We start from the raw sequence: 25,149 nt of genomic DNA on the forward strand, positions 1-25,149 counted from the left end.
TAAAAAAGACTGAGAGATAAATAAAAATCTGTTTAAACTTTTTTTTTCATTTTAACTAACCTAATGGCTGATATTCAGACATGATAAACATTTTACATGTCTATTTTATTTGAAGCTAAAATTAAAGTTAAAATAGATGTTTTTAATATCTCTGTGAAAAAAATGTATCAAAACGGTTGCTATTCTAAAACTATTCACAATAATCTCGTGCTTTAAAAAAAAAAAGGAAAGAAAAATATTTCACGCACTATCGATTCAAAAAATCCAGTACTAATGGAGCGTCGTTGCACATTAACGACTATTCGATGCGACGCAAACGTGACTCTACTGTCTCTCTTTCTCTTTTTTTAAATTTCCGATAGCTCGTTTTTCAAAATTAGTTCGGGCTGACTTGACAGCTCGCGTTTCGTGCAAATGCTCGACCGAAGTAACGAACTTTGGCATAATTGACGGGAAGCGCACGCGTAAAGCACGGTTTTAACCGTAAATCTTTGGATGCACAATCGACATTGGTATTCCACCACAATCACACGTACAGCTTCATCTACTAACTGGACTGTTACCCTATTCGCACAGACTATATTTCTGTCTTTCTCGCGAATTAAATTCTCTCTGATTTCAATCCCACCTACACCAAGATAATAATAAACACGACAAACAGTATTTTGAGTAATTTTTAAGCGCATTAAATATATAGCGAATATATATAGAATTGGTCAGTTTATTTCGCACAAAATCAAGTTTGAAGCATTATATTGATCTGGTTTTTAGTGAACATTATATCTATTTGGTTTTCAGCGAGATGCAAAAATAAATTGACAACAATTTTAATAAAATTTTCAACTTTTAAAATAAAAAACGTTTTATTTATAGATTCTTTACAAATATCTATGTCAAATTTAATTCTTATTAGATATAGATAACATTATTTTAGGATCAAAGTTGGGAATGAGATTTAGTTTGTAAATATTAAATTGGTTATATTTTTTATTTATATATGCAAAAATATTATTCGTTTATCGAATAATAAAAGCTTTAATAAACAATTTTTTAATATAGATATACATGTTATAACCTGTGTAACGAAAGGAGGAATAAAAATTTGACATTGTTGCAAAAATATTTAGAGACAAAATACTCCGGGAATTGAATTTCCTATGACCTTTTGACCTTTTGCTCTCGAAGTTGAATGAGGTCTAATAAAAATAGTTATACAATAAAAATGTGTGATTTTTAATAACTGTTGTTATACGAAACGTTTAATATACTGTCTGATATACTGTCTTAAATGAATTGACGAGAGATGTAGGATTAGCTTTTTAAAAACAATCACAAAGATTATCACGACATTATTTTCGAATGTAATTCTTCTCTTACGGAGCTTTTACTAGTGAGATGAAGAAGTTATATCACGATCAAGTATACTATGTCAAAACAAAAATATGATTCGATGGAAACAATGTGAAAGCGAGCTTTCCAGTAAGACATTCATCGAAGAAAAGTAAGAAGACACGAAGAATATATACAAATTTACGTTATTATATAACACAAATTCAGCAGAATTGTGCATGTCATATATTGGAAAATAGATTATGAGGAGACGTATTTTCTGGCTTATTTCAATCTTGATACACGTCATATAATGTGTTGAATGTCACGTGCACTAAAATACAGAAAAGACCTACCTAGTAGACGAACTCGTCAGTGTGTGTAATTAAATCATTTCCTGTCACCGTAAAGAACAGTAAACTCTACAACATCTTGCTTTTATTCTATTTCTACCGTTTTATCTTTAAAGAATAACGAACGACAGGATGTGTAAGGGTCTTAAAAAAAGAGAGATAGGGGAGAGTGTAACTGCGAATTTTATCCAAGAAAATTCATGGAGAAAAACCCAAGTTACCCTATTCATATATTGTTCTGGTGTAAGCTAAGTGCGGAACTGCATAACGAGGCTGCCAAAATCACACCACACACAACGAGACAAAAAATCTTTACGACTGGTCTCGCTGACTGTACTCGCGTTGGAAGTAAAAACGGAAATAACCGAGGAAACTACAACGTGCTCTCGCAATATATCCGTAAAAATCCGGAGAATGAATCATAAAAGAGGAAACCAAGGACAAAAATATGAAACAGCTGAAGAAGACGAAAGGGCGAGAGGTCTGCTAAATAAATGTACCAAACGAAGCAGTGAGGATAAAGCAGTAAATGATGAAGGTGAAAGAAATAAAAATTATTAGAAAAGAAAGAAAAAGAGAGATAGAGAGGAATAGGAAGGACGAGGAAGAGGAAAAAATCTGTAATGATATTAAATCATAGATAGTGACAAGGGAAAGAAAATGCAAGTAAAATATGAAATACCATCGCGATTGTGTGTTATTAATACATTAATGTATGAAATTATTTATCAAAGTCTTGATATGAAATATTTTTATACTAGTGCGATAGTTGTGTAAATTTTATTATCAAAACAATTTTTTTAAAGTTTTTATAGTTTTAATTACTGTATATCTAATATACGTAGTTTTATATTTGTTGTTTGCAGATATTATACAATAAGAATCCATTTTTTTTCTTCTTGGGAAGAATAAAATTTGTTGAAATATACATAAGATTTATTAATATTGTTTACAATAAAAAATAAAAATTAGTTCGAAAGCAATATTAATAATAGAATAAGCTAAAGACAATATTTTACAGGAAGATGCAAAATAGTGAACTATTATATTTGATGAGAATTTACTAATACACATTTGAAAAAAATCATTTCATTAATTTCAAATAGATAAATGGTACGTTCACGATCGAGAGACCAATAAAGCGCGTCGGTACATTAGAGGTCTGAGCGCAAAGAAAATATAGATAACTACGATAGAGCGAGACTGTACGAGGGAGAGCAAGGTAAAGTATGTCCATAAATACGGCAGAAGTCGGAACATGGAGCTGTATGAGCTATAAAGAGGAAGCGAGACAATAAGTGGAGAGAGGAATCGGGCGGGCGAAATAAGGTGAAAAGGAAAAATCGCCGGCAAGGAAAATATACTCGAGAGAAACTCGGCGACGAGAGAAAAGAAAAGCATGAAGAGTGTTATTAATATTAGCCCTCAGACGACGAAACCAAATCTGACCGCTTTGTAGTCAAAGAAAACTCATTTCATCTACAAATTTTTAAAATAATACAGATCAAGGAGGACATTCCCAAGCGGTCACTCATCCAAGTACTAATCGTGCTCAACGTTGCTTTACTTCGGACGAGAACTGGTACTTTGAACGTGATATGAAAAGCTCGAGTGTGGTGATTATTTGGAAACAGATAAATGATCATTTCAACTCTTTTTTCGTTAATTTTCATAAAAATGCACTTATTTAGTTGCACTTATCATAAAGCACTAAACCATTGCGTAAAACTCTCGTCTATTATTTATAAGTCTGTTCTCTTTATCACTGTATGAAAACTTTATTTTAATGCTTTCGTCAAATCTGTGTGTATGTGTGTGTAAGTTAATTTATTAAGTTAAGCTATTAAGCAGTTGTTAATAGAATCACGATTACCTAATACACGATTAGAGAATTGTTTCTATAATTAGTAATTTACATAGATATTATTATCTATTTTTAATGTCACACACACATCTGTATTCTTGATAAAATAAAAACAACTGATAACAATGTGGCTATTATTTTATTTTGAAACATATTTTTTCCTATAGATTTCTCATAATTTTGGGTGTGTGTATGCGTGTGTGTGCGTGTGTGTATGTGTAAAAGTTATCATTAATTTATTTTTATCTGTGTGTAAACGTAAAAGAGCAGTTTTAAAAATCCATGAAGTCTTAAAGAGAAACGCATTATATTTTAAAATTGAACTTATATTCAAAATGAATACTTTAATCGTACCTCGTGGCAGTTACCTTTGCGAAACACAAATTTGAGCGACACGTGGTTGATGTCAGTAGCACTAAATTATCTTTCGCATACGATAAATATAAAAAAATCTTACTGACACTCATCTCGCCCGACGGAGAACGGGGGCGAAGATAATTATAAAATAAATCTTCAGAAGGAAAGCGGAATGAAGTGTGTTAATAAATTGGGTGGAAGCTGGTAGATGGTAGTAGCAAAGCCATAAAGATGAAGCGGAGAAAAGCTATGAGGCGAGACGGTGAATGGAGGGAGGATTCGACGAAGACGGAAGAAATGACGGAGAAGAGAAGAAGTAAAAGAAAATGGAAAAGAAAGAGAGTAAGACGGGAACGGTGAAGAAACTTCGACAAGCCATTGTTTTTGTATGCCAGACCCGTTTCGGGACTAATGAATTGCGTTAGGAAATCTGGAATATAAATTAGATTCTATTATATATATTATATATTGGTACATATATACACACACACAAAAGTTGTCTAATGGGTAATTGCCGATTTTATGCGCCATCCTTCCCTCCCGATATCTACATCAGTGCAAGAATATATTATAAATACGGCAATCAAACGTTTTATACTACTGACTTTACGGTTCAGGATATATTTTCATTATTACACTGAGCAATTTTATGAGTAATATTAATAAAGAAATATCTGATTGTGACACGAGAATTGGCGCGTCGGTACTTGTTATTCATATTTGTACGAGATTATACGTTTAAATCTTCATATAATTATATTGTAATAATCACATTAAATTGTGATAGATCGGATTATTATTGAAGCTAAATTGATTTTTAATTCATTTCCTATATAATTGATTTTCTGCAAGAATAATTACAGCGCTTTTAAAACATGATGAAAAAAAAATACCGATTTGTCTTTACAGTTGTTTAAAAATACAACAGATTCAGAGAAATTTGCTCTAAGGAATAGTGACTTTCACGTAAGTTAAGTAAAAGTGTTCACAGAAATGAGAAGTGTAGCGAAGTACTCTAAAAGTGATGGAGGATTAATTCGATGATGTGTTTCTTATAACAATTTCAACCTTTTACTGGAACGAAACTTTCCTTTTAGAAAGCTATTTTTTTAGATTGTCGTGCATAACGAACGGTATGACAGTAACGTGTGAACGTGAGTTTGCAACCGCGCGTTGATCGCGCTACTGGCAAACGTTTATTTAGCAATCATTCGGGTACGGCTCGTTGAAAAACCATTTATATCATGTATTCTCACGTCGACTTAAGATTCGCCGACTGTGCTCCTCCGCGACATGATTTTTGCAAGAGTATCGCATCGTATGGTCGTTAGCGTCCGACGGATGGTATCGAAAGCTCCGAAATGCGTTAGCCGCGCAAAGTATGATTTATAGGAAAAATCCGATTAGCTTTATTCTCAGCTCCAGTACATATCTCCTCACCATGTCTACCCTCTTTTCATTACTCTTCCGCGACTCACCCTCTTCGCGTGGATTCTTGGAAGACGAACTTATATATGGTTCATTTCTCATCATCCTGGATGAACGATTTGTTCTGTTCTCAATAAAAAATTTATTAGACATGTATCATATTATTTATTAATTTCCGTAACATGTAGATATTCATAGTCAGTTCTTATATTTAAGATCGTTTTAAATGTAGTTTTGAGAGAGAAAGAGAGAGAGAGAGAGAGAGAGAGAGATCATATAAACCAATCCGAAAGTTACATTAACATCTTAAGACGATTTTAAAATAAGAACTGATTATGAATATCGGCTGTCATTCTATTTGTGAATAATCATAGGTGGCCAAGCGATATTGTGAGATCAAAAATACATATCCATCCAGGGCACTCCGTATAAAAGTGGTATTCTAGTACAATGCGAGCGAATCAATTGATCCACACAGAGAAGATATCGACTGTATTAATTTCGCTTGTGCTTCCGCGGCTTCATCGGGAATGAAACCTCGCCGATTCTCGCCCCTCTCCCCGTTCGCCTCTCAGCATCTCGTTCTGGGATTGTCGTGCCGCTTAATTAGAGTTTGCAAGATGAGACTTTTTTCCCGTGTTTCAATAGCGATTCCATTCGACGATTCGATGGCAATTAATCTCGGACGTTGTCGAGGAACGGACGGGAAGCGCAGGTAAATAGTGGAGAACCCTTTATTCGGGGGAAAAACCGATAAAAAGTTCGCAGCGTTATTCTGGATTCTTGCCACCGTCACCTCTCTTCCCCTCGCGTTGCCTTCCTCGCATCTCCTCGCGCCGAAAAACAACGACAGATTCGAATAATGAAAAATTGTTGGTCGACTATCGCGCGTAACACCGCGACGTACAATCGCATTATGTCACCCCCGGTTGTTTTATACCGGGATGGATGGGGAAAACGGGACGGCAAAGGGGCGCGGGGAACACGAGGGGTGAAACACATTATGCGCGCGCTTTTACCGACGCCGGCGACCTGGTTATTACATACTGTGAGTTCATTTATCAAATCGTGGGATAGCGAGTTCTTGCGCTTCCATCATGGGGCCGACTAAAAACGCGATTCGTCGGCTATAAATGCGTACTGTCGGCCGTCGCTTCTTATCAGCGACAATTATCGTCGAGAAACGATGATTCGCACGTGCGGCATTTTAATGACACCCACGGATAAATCTCCGAAGTTCTGTTAATTTCAATTTAATGGATTCCTCGGTCTTGCGATTATTTTTCGTCACGTCGTTATCGCCGAGATATATAATTTAGTGTACTTTCTCTCTCTCTCTCAACGTCTGACCTTTTAGAACCCATCAGCATTAGCACCTAAGCTACGTATTACTATACTGTGTCGAAGAATTAGAAATAATAATGAAGAAGAGTTACGTTATCGTATTTGTAATCAAGACATTGCCAAACGCGTAACGATCTTGTAAGATAAACACTGACACGTACTAATGATACAGAATAAATTGCATTAATATATTTCAATTTCATATTACTTTTATTTTTCTGTATATTTTCTTAATTATCTATTAATAAATACTACAGCACAATTTTCTCCTTAAAATATAACATGTATCTCTTCATTATATCTTCTTCGGAAATTGTTTGAATGCTAATTAATTGCTAATTAAAAACGTGCTTTTTACTAACAAATATCGCATCTTGCAGATCGTGAATATTCCGTGTAGTTTTATCGAAGATACGGCACTAATTTGTTAGAAGTAATGTCGCGAAAGATTGTCGATTTTATCCGTTTCTGTCAAATCATTATTACAGCCTGAGGCATCGCGGGTATCGAGCTGTAACTCAACAATACACGGATAATGCAACCTTTGCTGTAGTATTGTATTTGCGCATCAGAATCTCGTGACGATCCACGATGAGATACGGATTTCTCGGACTAACGGTTTACTTTCACCGAAGCCAGATTAGCAATTCACTGCCCTTTTTTATTTTAAGGCGCTATGATTGGATTTGCGTAATGTTAATAGAGGCTTGTTTCACGTGAATGTATAAATAGTCGCATAATTTGCGTTATAACTAAATCAAGTTTGAAATGACATTGGTTCAATTTTTATTATTTGAAGAAATAATGACACATAAAATTATCGTTATTGAACGTTGAATCTTATAGGACCGTGAGAAACACAATCAATGAGAAATAAATCAATGTAGATAATTCTTATTGCGAAAATTATTACCTCGAACCCCCAGATCTCTTGCATTCCGTGCGAGCGTCCTAAGTCTTTAGACTATCCAAGTCTTGGTAATATTCTTCGCAATAATTGGCATATGTAGGAATAACGTCTATTTCAAGTGACGTAAATAAACAGTATTAAATTTTAAATTATGACGAAAAAGTATCATTAAAGTGAAAATGAATTACATGCATTTTTTTTTCAATAGTTTTATTATAAAAAAAAATAGAGACAAGAGAATTCCATTTGCTTGAAGTTGGAATGTAAAATTTACGTTAAATATTTCTATTGTAGTGCCAAACTAGAGAACAGTTATACCAGTATTGGTATAAAATAGAGAACAACAACTTCCCCTATTAATATTAGATACTGATGACACAAGAAGAGCGTCATAAATGATGAATGACGTGGATTTGATGCCACACGAAAGTTCGAGAGATAGATCCATTATAATAGGTGACAAAATTACATTCCGTATTCCTCTCTCTCATGCAGGGTTAATCAGAGTTAATTCTAATTCGATTTCGTGCATTCTAGCTTCACTGTATGAACGCGCATTTGATTCGCTAGATAAAATCGATAAGGTTCATGAAATAGGATTCTCTCGGAATCTCTCAGCAGTGGAATACATTTGTGCCGCTGTCGAATGCTTCTCGGAGACATTGTCTGCCCACCACCTCCCCGTTGCCATAGCCATGAGTTCTGGCGGTGAGGAAATCCCTCTTCTTTTCCTTTTTCTCGCATCCGCGGGAAGAAATCCCAGTGATGGTGCGGCGAACCACGTCGAAGAATGCATTTAAAAATTCCGAAGAGACGCCAGTCGGGGTGAAAGGAGGAAGGGAGGAAGATAGGGAGGGATGCATACGTAACTCCACGTATAATCACCGCGTCGAAATGCATCGCGACAGTGGGAGTACCTCCGGATTTAATCGCATCGCGCTCCGCACCGGTCCTGTTGTTACTCCCCTGTCACTGTTCCTTGAGACATTCTGACAGGATGCAAGAACGTGCCTCTCGAGTCAAGTCCTTGTTGTGATCATCGCTCTTAAATCCCTTTCACATCGTCACCTAACGTCTGTACGGTGGAGGAATTTTCTATTGAACTTCGATCGCTCGCGGCAGTCTTTGAGTAATACGAAACTAGACATTTTCGGATCCAAAGCGAGAAACTTTATTAAGCACTTAAGGAGGAAATGGATGTAAAAGTAAATACTTGAAAGCAATTTTGTTAATAGCAATTCATTTTTAAGATATAATGCAATTGTTTTATCCATATTTATTATTCAAAGTTATCTACTTTAGTAATTAAAGTGAATTCTTAAGGAATGTATATAATTCTTGGCAATTAAAATAAGATTAATGTTTGTTATTAATATTTAAAATATATAATAAACTCAAAGTTAAATTTTTTCCACTGTCTACATTTATTCATTGCGAAGTAAATTTATTCAATTGCTGTATTATTTTCTACATACAATAATATTCTATGATTTTATATAAATTGGCAAAATTTATGATATTTGAAATATTTTTTAGTGAGGCCTTCTTGCTAAAGTCGAAATATTTGAGATGTTTGGTGGAACATGCACGAATAAAAGACTCCTCCAAAATCAAAATGTCTGGTCATATTATCTTTGAGGCGATCATCGGTTTCTGTTGAACCTACACTGTAAAAAATAAAATGGTAATTTTAATTCAAAGACGTTGAGTGGATTTACTGAGATATGCAAACATGTTAACATTAACATAAAAATGTTAACTTTAATACTTTGCATGTCTCAGAAAATCTACTCAACGTCTTTGTGTTAAAATTAACATTTTATTTTTTACAGTGTAATTCTGCCATTATTAATTATATGTAATAATTTTAACCTAACTTATTTTATATTTAATATTTTATGTTTTTATAATTTTTTTCAAATATTTCTTTTTATGATTTATCATTGTGTGAACAATGTAAAATATGAATCAATTTTAGTGCTTAATTATTCTTAATGAAACTAGGGAAGCTATTATAATACGTCCGCAGATAACTGTTATTACGCTCTCGTTAATTACATAAGAAACTTTCCAATAAATGTAGTTCGTCATTCATAAAGCTTGCGATATCTGTAACATGTACGTTATCGGTAGTAATTAACGATTGATTATACCGCTCGGCTGATAATCCGTTGCTTCCTGCATGCGCCAATGGAAACAAAGCATATCTCGTTAATCGCGCTCGGTCTCGTTTAATATGCACGAACTTAAGGCGTGGATTTTACCGTGGTATCAATATGCGAATACCTTACGTGGGACGCACGAACACGCACAACTGGAAATCGATTCAGGAATGTCGACGTTCGATTCGCTTTTTATCGGTCAATCCGACGCACTGATCAGCATTGCCCACGCAATACAAACGCAAGGATAGATGCAATCGCATATGCCAGAAAAAGTGGGAGCGCAACCAGCTCGTTAATTAAAACGTCCGCCTACTTCTCGGTAGCGTCGTGATTATTATTTTCCTCACGTTAAAACGTCATCGATTGAGTGTCGAGACGCAAACGACGGATATCTTATTTTCCGTCTTGCATTTAATTCCATTCTTATTTTTTCATCCTTTATCCTGCTTCTATAGGCCATTTGTTTAAGTTTATAGGCCATTTGTCTTTAAGTAATTCCTTAATTTTGCTTTCATGTGTCACATGAAATATTTAGTTGCGGAACAACACGATAACAAGATTTTGATAAAATCTCAATAATTATTTCGATGTAAAGTAAAACTCTAATTAAGTATTATTTTAATTAAGTAACAGTTATCACATTAATTAAGTAATAATTAGCATGTTATGCTGTTACTAAATTTTCTTACGTTTATTCAGCTAATTATTTTTCATTTTTCCTTTTACTTTCAAAAATTTTATTTTATTGTCATATTTTGCATCTATCCTTTTCTATTATGCTTGCGATCGTCTGTACGTAACTTTCTTGCAAACGTCTTGCCTACATCTTGTCTCTTTCTTCTTCATCATTACCAGGTACCCTCTTTGCGTTTGCGTCTGCCACGATGCTTCTTCTTCCATTAAGAAATAATTTCTATCTGCTCCTCCGTCTCCTCCCTTCGCTCTTAACCCTCCAACCGGCTCATCCTCGACCTCGTCGACCTTGCCTTTATCCCCGCGCGTTTATTAAAGCCTCTTTGTGCGTCGACGTTGGCTGAGGATTTGCCGAGGCCGAATGACGCGCGAACATCGCACTCGCGTTACCGTATACCAACGCGAACGAAATCACGCTAAAAAGACCAGCCGCGGATACCGCGAGTGAACCTTAGAATTAAGAACCACCACTAACACTCGGTAGCTTCATAATTATTGTTATTATTTCTTTCCCGCCCGTCTCCAACTTGCCTAGACGCAAAGATTGTAACATAGTTACCGCGCCGTGATTGCCTGTCTTAAGTAACGACTTATTACTCGGCCAGAGGTCGAATGCTGATCGGCACGTAGTGGACAGTCCTTAGCCTTTACTTAAAATTCTTCCAAACTTTACTGTGCCACACGATGCTTCTCAACATTTTGCAAGGTTGAATCGACTTAAAAAACAACCTAAGTTTTTTCGGAAGACACAAAGGTCACCTGATATCAAATATCGAGGTTTAATTACATAATTAGGTCACCATAGAACTGGCCAAAACTTTCGAAAAAATTATATAAATTACATAAAGTATTAATTGGTTGTTTATTAGCTACAATAAGGATTTGAAAATTTCTATCTTATTCATTTAGGTTAATCTAATTCCTATGTTTGTACTTGGGACTATAGGGAATTGTCAATGATAAGTAATAATCCATTCCTCTACCTTTATTAAAAGGCATTAATTATTGTTCTAATGAGCATTGTGGAATAGACGAACAGATGTTTACCAAATTGCGGCAAATTGCCTGTTGGCTCGATTCGCGCTACGCGACGCAACTTAATTAATATTTGTTAATTAAATCGGAATAGTGACTGCGCGCTGTGCGTTTACCACGAACTTCGCTTCACTCTCTCAATCCAATTTGTTGTAAATTACACACGAATGCTTAACTATTCCATTTCTGCTTCGGCAGAATAGCTCGTTTTCAGTACGTTAATGTGTACGTCTTTTTCCATATTACATTGCATTAATAAGGTACATTCAAATAGAGTCAATATTAGTGCAATAATGTCGAAAAGTTTAATATTTTCTAAAAGTAAATACTTCCTAAAAGAGAAGGACAAACGTTCTTTCAAATTTACGAAATCAAAGAGATTCACAAAATTAATTGAAGAAAAAATGAAATTAAAAAAAATATGTATTTAAAAGATAAAGAAAAAATTTGATTACTTAATCTATTAAGAATTTGCGGAACTAAAAATGATGCGAAATGTTATATTACACTGTAGTTGCACAGAATTTTTGTACAGAATCTTTAGACTGATAGTAATAATTACCAGATAATCAACGAATACCATTCTCAGGAAATTTACTACATCAAAGTTAAACGTCGCCGCTAAAGCGATCCACGTCATACTTCGACACATAATCACTGTTATTATTATTTGAAAGAATGAACTTTTTATTAGGCCCGCGAACGATTCTAGCCCTCTGGGACTTCCATCCGTCGTCATTTCGCTGTCAATTGAAAGCGAGGGACGTCGTGGACTGAGATTTAATTTACGACCCTTTAACCGCGACCACGAATGAGATTCGCGGTGAGGTTTAAGAAAATGAATGCTACGCGAGTGCACCTGGCAAAGATAATTGTACCGTGCGCGTCCATGAAAAAGATGTGACGCGCTGAGAGTCTCACGTTAAAATAATAGCGCGTGCAAATTGCAGCTACACTGTTACTTTCAGTGGCTGCAATTTTATATCTAGATGCCCGGTGACCACCAATCGGCATTGGAGTTAAAAAAACTCTATCCCGACAACGAATATATGATGGTATCCACCTGGGAAATTTACGGGAATGAATTTACGTGACGATGTAAATATTCATGTCACTTTCATAATGCGAAAATAAAATTCATCGCTCTGTCGAATGTTGTAGCCGGATTATTGTATATGATTACTATTAAAATCGATGATACGTCGATGAGGGACTGTACGTTAGTACGTTTTAATATTTTTCGGAATGTTCACTATCGTGGAAATGCGGAAAACGGAATATGGAATGAGAGGTCGTCACCGAACTAATATCGATAATTAATACCCAATAAATACTTAAACGGAAGGAACATTTACTCCGTGTTAGCCGGGCTAGCAGTTGTTCATAATTTCGTCGTGAATATTTAATTCTTCATCCCGTTCGTGTCATCCTCGTTCAAGAGCATTCTGGCATGTATATACGAGTAATATATTATACAAGCCTATTAACTGTAATCATCAATGACTGTCTCTCTAATTTTACATAAATTCGCCAATTATTGTAAATTCCTGATTTTTTAACGAACTAGTAATTGAAACATTATCAACCAAGCCAGACTGAAACGAATTATATGAAACTCGATATATATATATCAGTCTTCTTCAAATTATTAAAAGTAATTTTATTTTAATGAAATTTTTATATCACAGAGTCTCTGACGTGATAAGAATGCATTACTTTATCATTACTAAATAAGTTGCATTGGAATGAACAGGAAAATTAAAGAAATTTCAATAAGCTCAGCAAAATTTACAATTTTATATTGCAAAATTTTATTAAAATTCTAAAACTTTTTAATAAAAAAATTAATTAAACATTCATGGATATAATTCTATCTATTTCTTCTATACAATTAAATAAAAACTTAAATTATTAAAAAATATTATAAGTGGAAATTATAATAATACAATAAATGAAATAAGAAATAATCTTATTTTCGGTCGAAACGTATATTACCTATATAATATTTTATAATATATCATTTTATATTCATATTTCCACAAGAGGAAGAAAACAATTCTGTTGAAATATCTAAAAATTTTACTAGAACGATATTTATATATAGTTTCATCAAAATAATTATGTATGAAACTGAAGCATGAAGAGCAATGCTGCAAAAAGTTTTGACATTTAACGGTTCTAAAAATCAGCTTGAATATTCTATATATAATTATTGTGATAATAATCCAACGAAATCATTTTCATATCTGTATCTCTAGTTAAATTTATACAAAACCATTCTTTCCGCTGCACTAATCAATTTATATAAAAAAAATTATATATTCCTCTGTTGCAGGTGGTAGTAGAGAGCTCGACGCTAGCATTGGAGTACGGTGATCTTGAGATCGATCCTGGTTCTCCAGTGAACCCGGATCTGCTGTTCGATTCGCAACTGATGCATCTTTACGTGCTAACAGAGAAGAAGGTCTCAAAGGTCAAGGTACAGGAGTGTTCGGTTTACAAGACGTGCTGGGACTGTCTGGGCGCCAAAGATCCATATTGTGGCTGGTGCTCGTTGGAAAACAAGTGCAACCTGCGCAGCGACTGTCAGGACGCGGCTAAGGATCCACTTTACTGGATCTCCTACAAGAGTGGTAGGTGCACAACGATCACCACTGTCACGCCAGACCAACTGCAACGCACCACTGCCAGGACTCTCGAGCTCGTCATCGAGAACCTGCCGACGCTGTCCGGGCAGTTTCTGTGCGCATTTTCCGCCCTCGACAAGACCCTGATCACGAACGCCTCGCGAAAGTCCTACGGCGTGAACTGTACCACACCGAGAACCGATTTATTGCCATCGATACCGCCGGGCCGACACCATTTCACGGCCAAACTGTCGGTTCGGATGACAAACGGACCCGATTTGGTAGCGACGAATTTCACTTTCTTCGATTGCAACACGTACAGTTCCTGCACGCAATGCGTATCATCGAACTTTCCATGTGACTGGTGTGTTGATGGTCATCGGTGCACACACGATACAGCGGAGAATTGTCGGAACGACATTCTTGTCACGGGAGTCAGCGTAAGTATCTTGCTATTTATCTTTATAGATTAAGGAGAAAAATTAAGTGATATTGTCATCAACGATTAATAGAAGGTTTTGTGTCAAATAATATTTATTTATATTAACAAAAAAAGAGAGAAGCTTATTTCTCTTTAATTCTTATTTAAATTTGAATATGAAATGGACTATTAATCTTTCAAATAACAAATAATATGTGAATATTAATCTACTTGATTGTTCCGTCACCATTCAACACTTCTTTTTTTCTCTTAAATTGTTTTATTGCACTCACATAACACAATATATTCGCAAAAACACGATTAGTAATAATTGCGTTTCAATTACTAGAATATGGCAATCGTGTACACCATTTTATATGACACTTCCAACATTGACAATAATGCGCAATTGCACAAAATATTATTAATAAATGATACACTGTAAGTGCCGCTTCAATTGACTCATTCGATCAAATAACTCGAGCGTTACGCCGCGCTCGCGTTTGTGTATTCGGAAATGGTAATTACATTTATTATGAATTGTAAAAAATATGTATGAAAAAATTCAGTTGAGAAATTTAACTTCTAAAATCAGGAACACGCAAAGCGTGTTTTGTTTATGTTAGGATAAAAACGTACTTATTGTATAAAATTGCTAATTAATGTTTACTTCCTACAAATACGACTTTTTTTTATAATAAAAAAATTTTCGTGTAGAAATACTTTTTGCACTCATTGTAATTATTGCAACGGAATAGTGATTTATATGAATCCTATCTTCTACGGAATCTATGGCCTCGATGTCTAAAAATAAATAAACTTGTAACATGCGCGAAATAATGTTTTGATAAACAGTCTTTGTTTCCATATGCTCGCGTACTATTATTAATAAATTGTAGAAACTATTGATTGCGCGGACCGATAATCGCTAATTGGTCGGAATATTCACGTTACGAAGAATAATAATGCGACGGCACGCGGAGTGGCTTGTGCCGCTGTCTGCCCGCTTCTGTATTAACCGCATGAATGGTAGCATACCCGAGCTTGCTTATACAACTACCCGCTGTATGCCACATAAAACAAGGCTGTATGCCAGCCAAAATGTTGTCACCCCTTTCTACCGAAGTACACAACGGTTCATCAAATAAACACGTGTCGAATATACTATATGTCTTTTGTATTTGAAATCGATTTCTGTGAAGAGCCATTATGACACGTCTTGCATTTTGTTTTTAATCGATTGACGTAGCCTAAATTATCACTCGAACGTTATCACTCGATTGAGAATTTTTGGAAACTTAATGAAAATATTACTTGAATTTTAATTTAATGATTTAGTGTGACTTTGATTGATAGATAAGCATTTTAATCTTTGTATCAAAATATATGATAAAGTGAATCATGCAAACATTTGATAAATTTTATAATCAAAACTATATTATTTTATATTGATTTATAGTAATTTTTAGATCTTATTTAAATAATAATCTGAAATTATTGCAAAAAAATTCCTGTCTTCATTTAATATTTCTCGCTGAATTTCTCGGACAAATGAGAATGTTAAATCATATTACGTTATTAAATATAGAAGACATTGAATAAATTGTTACAGCATCAATAAAAAAAAATAGATATACAAGTTTGCAAGTATCTTGAGTGTAGCGAGGTTATTGACAAGTCTTGAATTTTTTATATATTAAATTTTTTAATTACAGGTAAAAATAATATTTGATATTATTTGCGAACTTTTAAAAGCCGTCTATAATGGAGTAAACCATAAGCCATAAGAAATTGACCACTCACAGTCGCGAATGTGAGGGAGAATAGCTGACTATGATTGGTCAATTTTTTACGGCTTACGGCTTATTACCTCTATTATAAATGATCCTTTAAGATATACTCGACCGCGACACAAGATATACCAAGAAGTTCTTAAGAAATCTGTAGTAATTTAAATACAGTCAAAGATACTTTTGAAGTTAGACGTATATATTTCCAAGCTCACACAGTACTTGATATATAACTTTCATATTTTTTTACTTATATTTTAAATTACATATATACATATATATTATATTTATTGTTGTTGTTAATTTTCTTTAAAAATTAAGGACATACGTGTGCATATGCATACTTTTAAAACTAGTCAAAAATTATACGAAAGTATATAAGTTTAAATATGAAAAAAATCTTGCTAGAAGATATCATACATCCGCTTACATTTACATTTTACTGAAACTCATTAAAATTTCAAAATGGATTTACATCATTTTCGCAAGATAAACGATTCATATGTGCTGCAAACTCACAACATCTAATTTCGGAGCAGAATTGCAATTCTGTTGTTGCGTACATGTTAACATGCATCAACTAATTTCATTTCGACATCAACTCGATTCGATTTGGAGTTAAAGCGTTGCGTTCACTCCATGAATATTAATATGTGATTATCAATTAACTTGTAATTTTTTATGAAAACTTGACGCTATGAACTTTGCTCTATGATTTGAATTGCATAATATCCAAAATAATCAAATTGAATAAAATTGAATTAAGATAGAGTGCTAACAGCAGCACTCTAATAAACTGCATGAAGAAAAATAGGGTACATGTGATATAAAATATGAAAATGGATGAACGTAAAACGTAGAAATTTTGAATTATTTTAACAATAATATTATCTTGCTTTTTTGATAACTTTATATATATATCTTACAGAGAATGGGACCAAGCTATAGGAGTGGACCAGGTTTTTGTCCCACTATAAATGCCACCGAATCTCAAGAGATCCTCGTGTCTTCCGGTATAAAAAAAGCGATACGAGTTAAAGTGCATATCATTGGGGTAAGTAAAAAAACTACTACATCACTAATGATTTTTTTTTTTTATCTTTGAATCTTTTGTGGAATTATAAAATATTGCAAAATTTCACGAGTTTTTTTTACTTCTATTTTTAAATGAAATGATAAATTTGATAGCATTTTAAATCTTAGTTTTTATATACAGAAATTAAGTATATTATTGAATTTAGAATTCTATTGAAATATTAATGTACATTCTGGCAAATTTTCAGCAATTCATTATACAGACGCGATTTGTGTGCCAATTCAACATTGAGGGTCGCGTGACGAGTGTAAACGCACGTTTGCTGGCTGACACAATCTACTGCGAGGAAACGGAATTCTCTTATACCTCTCGCGCGCCGAATATCACGGTACCTTTCGCAGTAATTTGGGGTGGCTCCAAACCCTTGGATAATCCGGACAATATACACCTTGTGATATACCGTTGCCGCGACATGGCAGACAACTGCGGCATGTGCTTGGCTCTGCCAACGAAGTACGGATGTGGCTGGTGCCAGAGCTCAGACAGATGCGAGGTGAAGGATCAGTGCGACCGCGGTTCAGGCATGTGGCTGAACAGCAACCAGACCTGCCCAAATCCGGAGATAAAATCATTCGAACCGGTAATGGGCCCCTGGGAAGGCAATACAAACGTGACGATTCGCGGCATCAATCTTGGCAAGACATTCAAGGTAAGAAAGGCGTCATTTCGTTTGTTTCTTACTCGTTATCGAAGTGAAATATAGTCGCTTTCGTCTATCGTTTTCGTTTGTTGTTTGCATAGTAATATGTTACAATAATTAATAGATAATAGACTTACTACAAAAATATTATTAATATTTTTTTAAAAGTTTTTAACTTTTAAGAATATGTATTTCTAAGCATTTAAAAAATTTTATATTTACTTATAGAGATATGTATAAATAAATTATGTTGACAATTAAATATAAATTATTAAAATTATATTATAGAGGCAATCTAATTGTTTAATGTTATCCTGTTTTAAATAAAGATTTTTTTTAATTCAGTAGGTATTAACATTCGTGTTTACATATTTGGCATATTAACTTTTTATTATCATTATTACAATATTAGCGTTTGTTACCTAACTAAATTATTTAATATACGTTGCAGGACATAGTTGGAGGCGTTACCGTGGCTGGTATGCGATGTCTACCTTATGAGGAACTTTATATTCGAACGAAGCAAATTGTTTGCCGAGTCGATGGACCTGGCACTCAAGAGGGCAGGAGTGGACCCGTCATTGTCAAGATTGAGGACTTCCGCGGCGAATCAGACTACAATTTCGAATTTGTAGATCCACAGATCATCTCAATATCACCCAAGTACGGACCTTTGAGCGGTGGTACTACTATCAAGATCACCGGTAATTATATGAACGCTGGTAGCACTATCCACGCTGACATTGACGATCTTCCCTGCTCCATAATAAGTGCCGAACCAAACGAAGCTCTTTGCATGACGAGTCCAAGTGATCAAAAGCGGAACGGCTTGTTAAAGATGTCTTTTGATGGTGGCAAGCGTTTATATGATGGTCACTTTGAATATGTCGACGATCCGACAATTGAGAGTGTGGAAAGCGGTGTAGCCGGTCAGATGAAGGTTCCAAAGGGAATTCCAGCAGGTGGAATAAAGATTTCGGTAACCGGCAAGAACCTCGGCTACATACAAAGTCCACAAATGTACGTCTACTACGATGATAAGATGTTCGTGTCGCAGTGCGAGGTACACAGTCAGGAGAGCATGGTGTGTAAGTCACCGACCATCGAAATTTCCGAACACTTATTGTTGGATGCCGAACGTCCGCTCTCTCTCGAATATGGTTTCCGCATGGACAATGTTACTGGCGTACAGAATCTCTCACAGCACGGTTTTAATCATTTTCTTCTATATCCAAATCCAATCTACGAAGTTTTCGACGAGGAAGTCAAATATTATAAAAGCGACTATCTAACGATCAATGGTCAACACCTCGATCGTGCCTGCCAAGAGTCTGATGTGGTTGTGCAAATCGGTAACGCTTTTTGCAATGTCACGTCCTTATCACGGCAACAACTCACCTGTCGACCACCCTTAACGCAACCACCAGCCATTGATGCCCAGGGTCTGCCCAATAAACAAGAATTGCCGGAGGTAGTGTTAATAGTGGGTGGTACGCTTCATTTTAAGATTGGCAAGCTTAGCTATGCACTGCCAGCTGGATTAAATGGGCCGTTGTCGAAACCTGCACTCATTGGCGTGAGCATCGCCATTGTGATTTTAGTACTCGTATTTATAGCGTTCCTTATCGCTTATCGGCGAAAATCTACGGAGAGCAATCGCGTGTTGAAAAATATGCAGGAGCAGATGGATATTCTCGAATTACGAGTCGCTGCCGAGTGTAAGGAAGCTTTTGCCGAATTACAGACGGAAATGACTGATCTCACAGGAGACCTTACTAGTGGTGGCATACCCTTCCTTGATTACCGCACTTATGCGATGATGATATTATTCCCCAGCGACGACAATAGTCCGGTACTGCAGTGGGAGAGGCCAGAACTCTCACGAAAAGAAAAAGGATTGCGCTTATTCGGTCAACTGATAATGAACAAGACTTTCTTATTATTGTTTGTACGAACGCTCGAGAGCAATCGTTATTTCTCTATGAGAGATCGAGTTAACGTTGCCAGCTTGATTATGGTTACCCTGCAGAGCAAAATGGAATATTGCACGGACATCCTAAAAACATTGCTGGCGGATCTTATTGAGAAGTGCACGGAAGGCAAAAGTCATCCAAAGCTATTTCTTAGAAGGTAAGTTTATAACGTTATTTTTTCAGTTATTAATATTCGATGAAGATACTTATGATTTTAAGAAACTTATTTATTTTGTAGAACTGAGAGCGTTGCTGAGAAAATGCTGTCTGCTTGGTTCACATTTCTCTTGTACAAATTCATGAGAGAGTGCGCCGGTGAACCATTGTACGTATTGTTTCGCGCGGTAAAACAGCAAGTCGATAAGGGTCCTGTCGATGCGATTACTTCAGAAGCACGATATTCTTTATCCGAAGAAAAATTAATTCGGCAATCCATCGACTTCAAGCCAATGGTAAAAATGCGTTAATACTTCGACATGTGGTCTATTTCCTGTTCCTGAAAGACTGCACTAGAACTCTCTTTCTCGCTTTCAACAAATATCAAACATATGTCTGTCTCATTTTAAATTCCAACAGTGTACACTAATTCAGTCACAGAAAACAGACCTAAGATAAGTTAATGCTGTACAATAATAACGTTTTCATTACAATTTTAGACGGTTTATGTCTCGATATCCCAACAAACTGTATTTGTTGGCGGAATGGACCCTAACACGGAGAACGTGCCAGTCAAGGTCCTTGACTGCGACACAATATCTCAAGTGAAGGAGAAAGCGTTGGATACGATTTACCGAGCGACTCCATATAGTCAAAGACCTCGAAAGGAGGATCTTGATCTTGGTAAGAAAATCTTAGATTTAAGTGCTTATTAAATTTAAATTATGCAATTTTTATATTATACTTAATGAAATATTGTAGAATGGCGAACTGGCGCATCCGGTAGATTAATTCTCTACGACGAAGATTCGACAACGAAAACAGAGGGCGAGTGGAAGAAAAGAAACACTTTAAATCATTACAGGGTACCAGATGGAGCATCACTCAACTTAGTCTCCAAACAATCATCTATATACAACCTTTCAATTCTGTCAGAGAAGACGGACAAATCGCACAAATACGAGACCTTAAATCTTAGCAAGTTCAGTTCGGCAAGTCCCCCTCTCTCTCGCGCCACATCGCCGCTTAATCAGAATATCGAAGCTGGTATGAAGATTTGGCATCTTGTTAAACACCATGATTCCGACGCGCGAAAGGAGGGAGATCGTGGCAATAAAATGGTCTCAGAGATCTATTTGACGAGGTTACTGGCGACAAAGGGTACTCTCCAGAAATTCGTCGACGATCTGTTCGAGACAATATTTAGTACTGCCCATCGAGGCTCGGCGCTACCTCTCGCCATCAAATATATGTTCGATTTCATGGACGACCAAGCTCTGCAACACGGCATATCCGATCCGGAAGTGGTCCACACGTGGAAGAGCAATTCCCTTCCCCTTAGGTTTTGGGTTAATCTTATAAAAAATCCGAATTTTATTTTCGATATACACAAGTCCAATATCGTGGACTCGTGTTTATCCGTCGTGGCGCAAACGTTTATGGATAGCTGCTCAACATCGGACCATAGATTAGGTATGTAGTTTTTACCAATTTTTACATTACTTCCATGTTAATTAAGGAGATTTAGAAATACATTTTTTTCTGCTGTTCTTAGGTAAGGACTCTCCGAGTTCGAAACTATTATACGCAAAAGACATTCCAGTGTACAAAGAGTGGGTAGAGCGTTACTACTCAGATATTAAAGTCATGCCAGCCATATCCGATCAAGACATGAATGCCATGCTTGCCGAAGAGTCGAGGGTATTTATCTATTTTTATATTCGTAATTTATGTGTATCTAATTTAGGTACGCATAAATTTCGTAAATTTGCTCGGCATGACTCTTAATGCGCCAACGTTCGTCTAATTTTGTTTCAGTTACACACAACGGAGTTTAACACGAATTGTGCTTTATACGAACTGTATACATACGCGGGTAAATACAACGAACAACTAATAGTCACGCTCGAGGAGGACGAATTTTCGCAGAAGCAGAGACTAGCGTACAAACTCGAGCAAGTGCACAATATAATGGCGGCGGACAATCCCTGATGCATGACCATGAACTCCATGAAGCACATGACGAAACCTGCTCGTCAAGAGTTACCCTGCTGAGCGGTCAATCGCGATCCGATGCAATTATCAACGACGCGAACGAGGGGAACTGGCCTACCTTGAAATCGATTATCTCAGGTTCTGTGCAAAAGCCAGTTTTCTCAGCTTAACACGAATCGCGAGTGAACTTTGGAGTTATTCCAGACAGAGGGCTAAGAATGTCGCGAGTTAACTGGGAATTAATTAAAGGATTAAGTGTTAAAAGTATGTGTTGAGAAAGTCTTCTCAGAGGTCGCCAGTTCGTAGGTGTGGCCATAATCATAAGCACATTACCGCGTGCGCGTATAATTGTACATAAGATATCAAAAATCATGAATAATTGTAATAGGATATTAAATGTATGATCACCCCTCGACTCGACGGTCGAGTCGAGTGCAAAAGCGGGGCAAAAGCGTTTCCCTCGCTGCGCGATGATCGCACGCCCGATTGCACCGCGAGTGATTTTAAAAATGAATGTAATAATGTGAAACACACTAGTGATAAGAAAGGCGCGAGTGAGGGAATCAGCTGCGATATCGATCGATAATTTGTAAATGTGTTTAAAAAAAAAAAAATACGGTCGATTGCTGGCGCCGTAATCTCGGTGATCTGGCGATTTTTAACGAAGAAACATTTCCATCCACCGCTATTCTAGCTGAAATTTTTTGAATTACGAGAACTGACGAATTTTAAGAGATAATGATAATTATCGATAACGATGAAATAATTAAACGATATGAATATATTATATATGTATGGATGGTATGTCGTATGTATATGTGTACATATATACACTTTATATTGGCGCAAGCATGCCTGTGTGTGCGTGTGCGTATATCTAGTATCCGATGAGGAGGCGCGCGTGCGAGCAGGTAGGACGGTATCCCGCGCCGAGTTATTTTGCCATAACTTTATCACACAAAACGAGACTTAAAAAAGTCTCATTCGCTCACACGCTTATAAGCGCGCTGTTGCACGCTCCATAACTCGGCAGCGCCGTACCGCACGCACGTGCGTATTTAATATGGTGTATTACGTATACTTACGCGACGCTCGAGAAAGGAAGGAAGAAGGGAGGGAAAAAAGTCATCCACGCAACGGAGACAGACTGTGTATTAGTTAGTAAGTAATTAATCTATGGACTATGGCCGCGCGCGAGGCCAGCTCGATGTGACGGTTGTGTTGAGTGTGCGTGCTTCCCCCCTCCTTGGTCTCCGCGACTCATTGTTCCATTTCGCCATTTAATCGTTCATTCCTATCGTCGTGCATCCATCACTGATGTCATCGTCGCTATTCCACAATCATCGATAATCCTATCCTTTTCCTCCCTTATCCTTATGTCCATCGTTATCTCCTAATCTGCCCCGCTCCCTTCTCTCTCCTCTCATACTATTTGTAGCATGTCCATCATCGAAGTTCTCCTGCTCTTCCTTCATCCTCCTAGAATTCATCTACGTACCACTTTCAATCTCTACCCTACCCATCTCTCTCTCTCTCTCTCTTTCTCTCTCTCTTTCTCCCTTGTAATGCTTCAACGCCTCCGTCGTCATGTTGTTGTCACTCTTAATTATTGTAATATATAATGAATAACGATCACTGTTGAGTATTGTCTGATTGTAATACATTGATATTGAATTGATATTGAATTGATAATCATTAATTAAAAGCGTAACATTAACTCTGTGGATGTAGCCATATTGGTGTGCGTGAAAGTGAGCTGCGCGAATGGATGTTTGATCGAGAGCCGAAAGCATTGTCGAAGAGTCGCTGCACCAATGAACAAAGTTGTCCAATCAATCTGTTATTCCCTTCGTATTTACGCACAAATTGCCAAATCACATTACATTATCTGTAAATCGGATGACAAGTCCGATCTACGGAGTGCCTGATCCTGGTATGATTTTACATACTCTTGCGAAGGATTAAGGGTCGAGCTAATGGGATTCGAAGCTGGATGTTCTTCGAGCTCATTTAACGTGACATTCTGTCAATGCGTACGACTGGTAGCGAATGACGGCTGTCCGACGTGTATGTGCGTGTGCATGTGTCCTGTGCGTCAATTCAATGTGCAGTTATACGTGGAGAAAGTATTTATTGCTCAAAAAACATCGGAAGACCGTGGTGGAAAGGTAAGGAAGCGGATAAAAGATAATGGAGTTGTTAGTAGGCTTACTGGAAAAGGAATTGGGGGGAGGGTGAGGTGAAAAGTCAGAAGAAGGGACAGAATCTACGTGGTGGCGAAGACACATCGCTAGACAGGGTATAATAATCGCGCGACAAAAAGAGGCGGGAAATGGTACAATTAATGATGGTAACGGGTCAACCGAACGATCCGATAACCAACGGTTTCCCTCGAGGATGAAGCGTGATCGCGTGCTCGCCCGCTGTTCCGTGCACGAGAGAACGGGGCGTGCGGTACCCTCCCCCGCGCACGCCGACTTCAAATGGTACTAATAAACCCAAAGTGCCTCTGGTAGATTTTTGGGCATAAGCTTGAGTAATAAAGACTACATAGCGTTTACTATAAAAAAAAAAAAAGAAAGGAAAGAAAAGAGACACGACTACGACGCGACTGCTGATTATAATAAAACGATAATAAAAGAACCGAGAAAGAGAGAGAAAAGGGGAGGGGGAAAGAAAACGAAACGATGGCGAGTGCTTCTGTCTGACGCGCCCTCCGTAAATCGATTACACGTGAAAAGCGAATGGAGGTGTGCGGGCGTACCGGGTGTGTACGCGGTGCGTACGCTAATTAAACGTTTAGATAGATATTAACGTATAGTCGGTAGCCTAGTCTCTATGTCGATGTCTGTCTGCCCTGAGTGTCTTTCCCACGGTGTACCCCTCAAGTGCGTGTACCTTGAAACCCCGGCGAGCAGATTCCCTCACAGTCCAACGCCCTCGGTCACCGTCGTCCTCGAGTTCAGCCTCCCT

The 25,149-nt window shown here is 36.7% G+C and overlaps 1 protein-coding gene across 1 annotated transcript in view; it reads left to right on the forward strand.

The window, feature by feature from the left end:
- PlexA (plexin A) overlaps positions 1-22,972 on the forward strand; it is a 138,372-nt gene extending 115,400 nt beyond the window's left edge. The window contains exons 4-12 of the mRNA XM_018548496.1: positions 13,814-14,545; positions 17,245-17,370; positions 17,600-18,061; positions 18,504-20,182; positions 20,264-20,477; positions 20,682-20,865; positions 20,944-21,654; positions 21,737-21,882; positions 22,000-22,972. Of these exons, the coding sequence (XP_018403998.1) occupies positions 13,814-14,545; positions 17,245-17,370; positions 17,600-18,061; positions 18,504-20,182; positions 20,264-20,477; positions 20,682-20,865; positions 20,944-21,654; positions 21,737-21,882; positions 22,000-22,173 (4,428 nt within the window). The 3' untranslated portion in view covers positions 22,174-22,972. The remainder of the gene's footprint in view (positions 1-13,813; positions 14,546-17,244; positions 17,371-17,599; positions 18,062-18,503; positions 20,183-20,263; positions 20,478-20,681; positions 20,866-20,943; positions 21,655-21,736; positions 21,883-21,999) is intronic.
- The last annotated feature ends 2,177 nt before the right edge of the window (positions 22,973-25,149 follow it).

The sequence above is a fragment of the Cyphomyrmex costatus genome, unplaced genomic scaffold (assembly GCF_001594065.2).
Source record: "Cyphomyrmex costatus isolate MS0001 unplaced genomic scaffold, Ccosl1.0 scaffold123, whole genome shotgun sequence".
Classification (NCBI taxonomy): domain Eukaryota; kingdom Metazoa; phylum Arthropoda; class Insecta; order Hymenoptera; family Formicidae; genus Cyphomyrmex; species Cyphomyrmex costatus.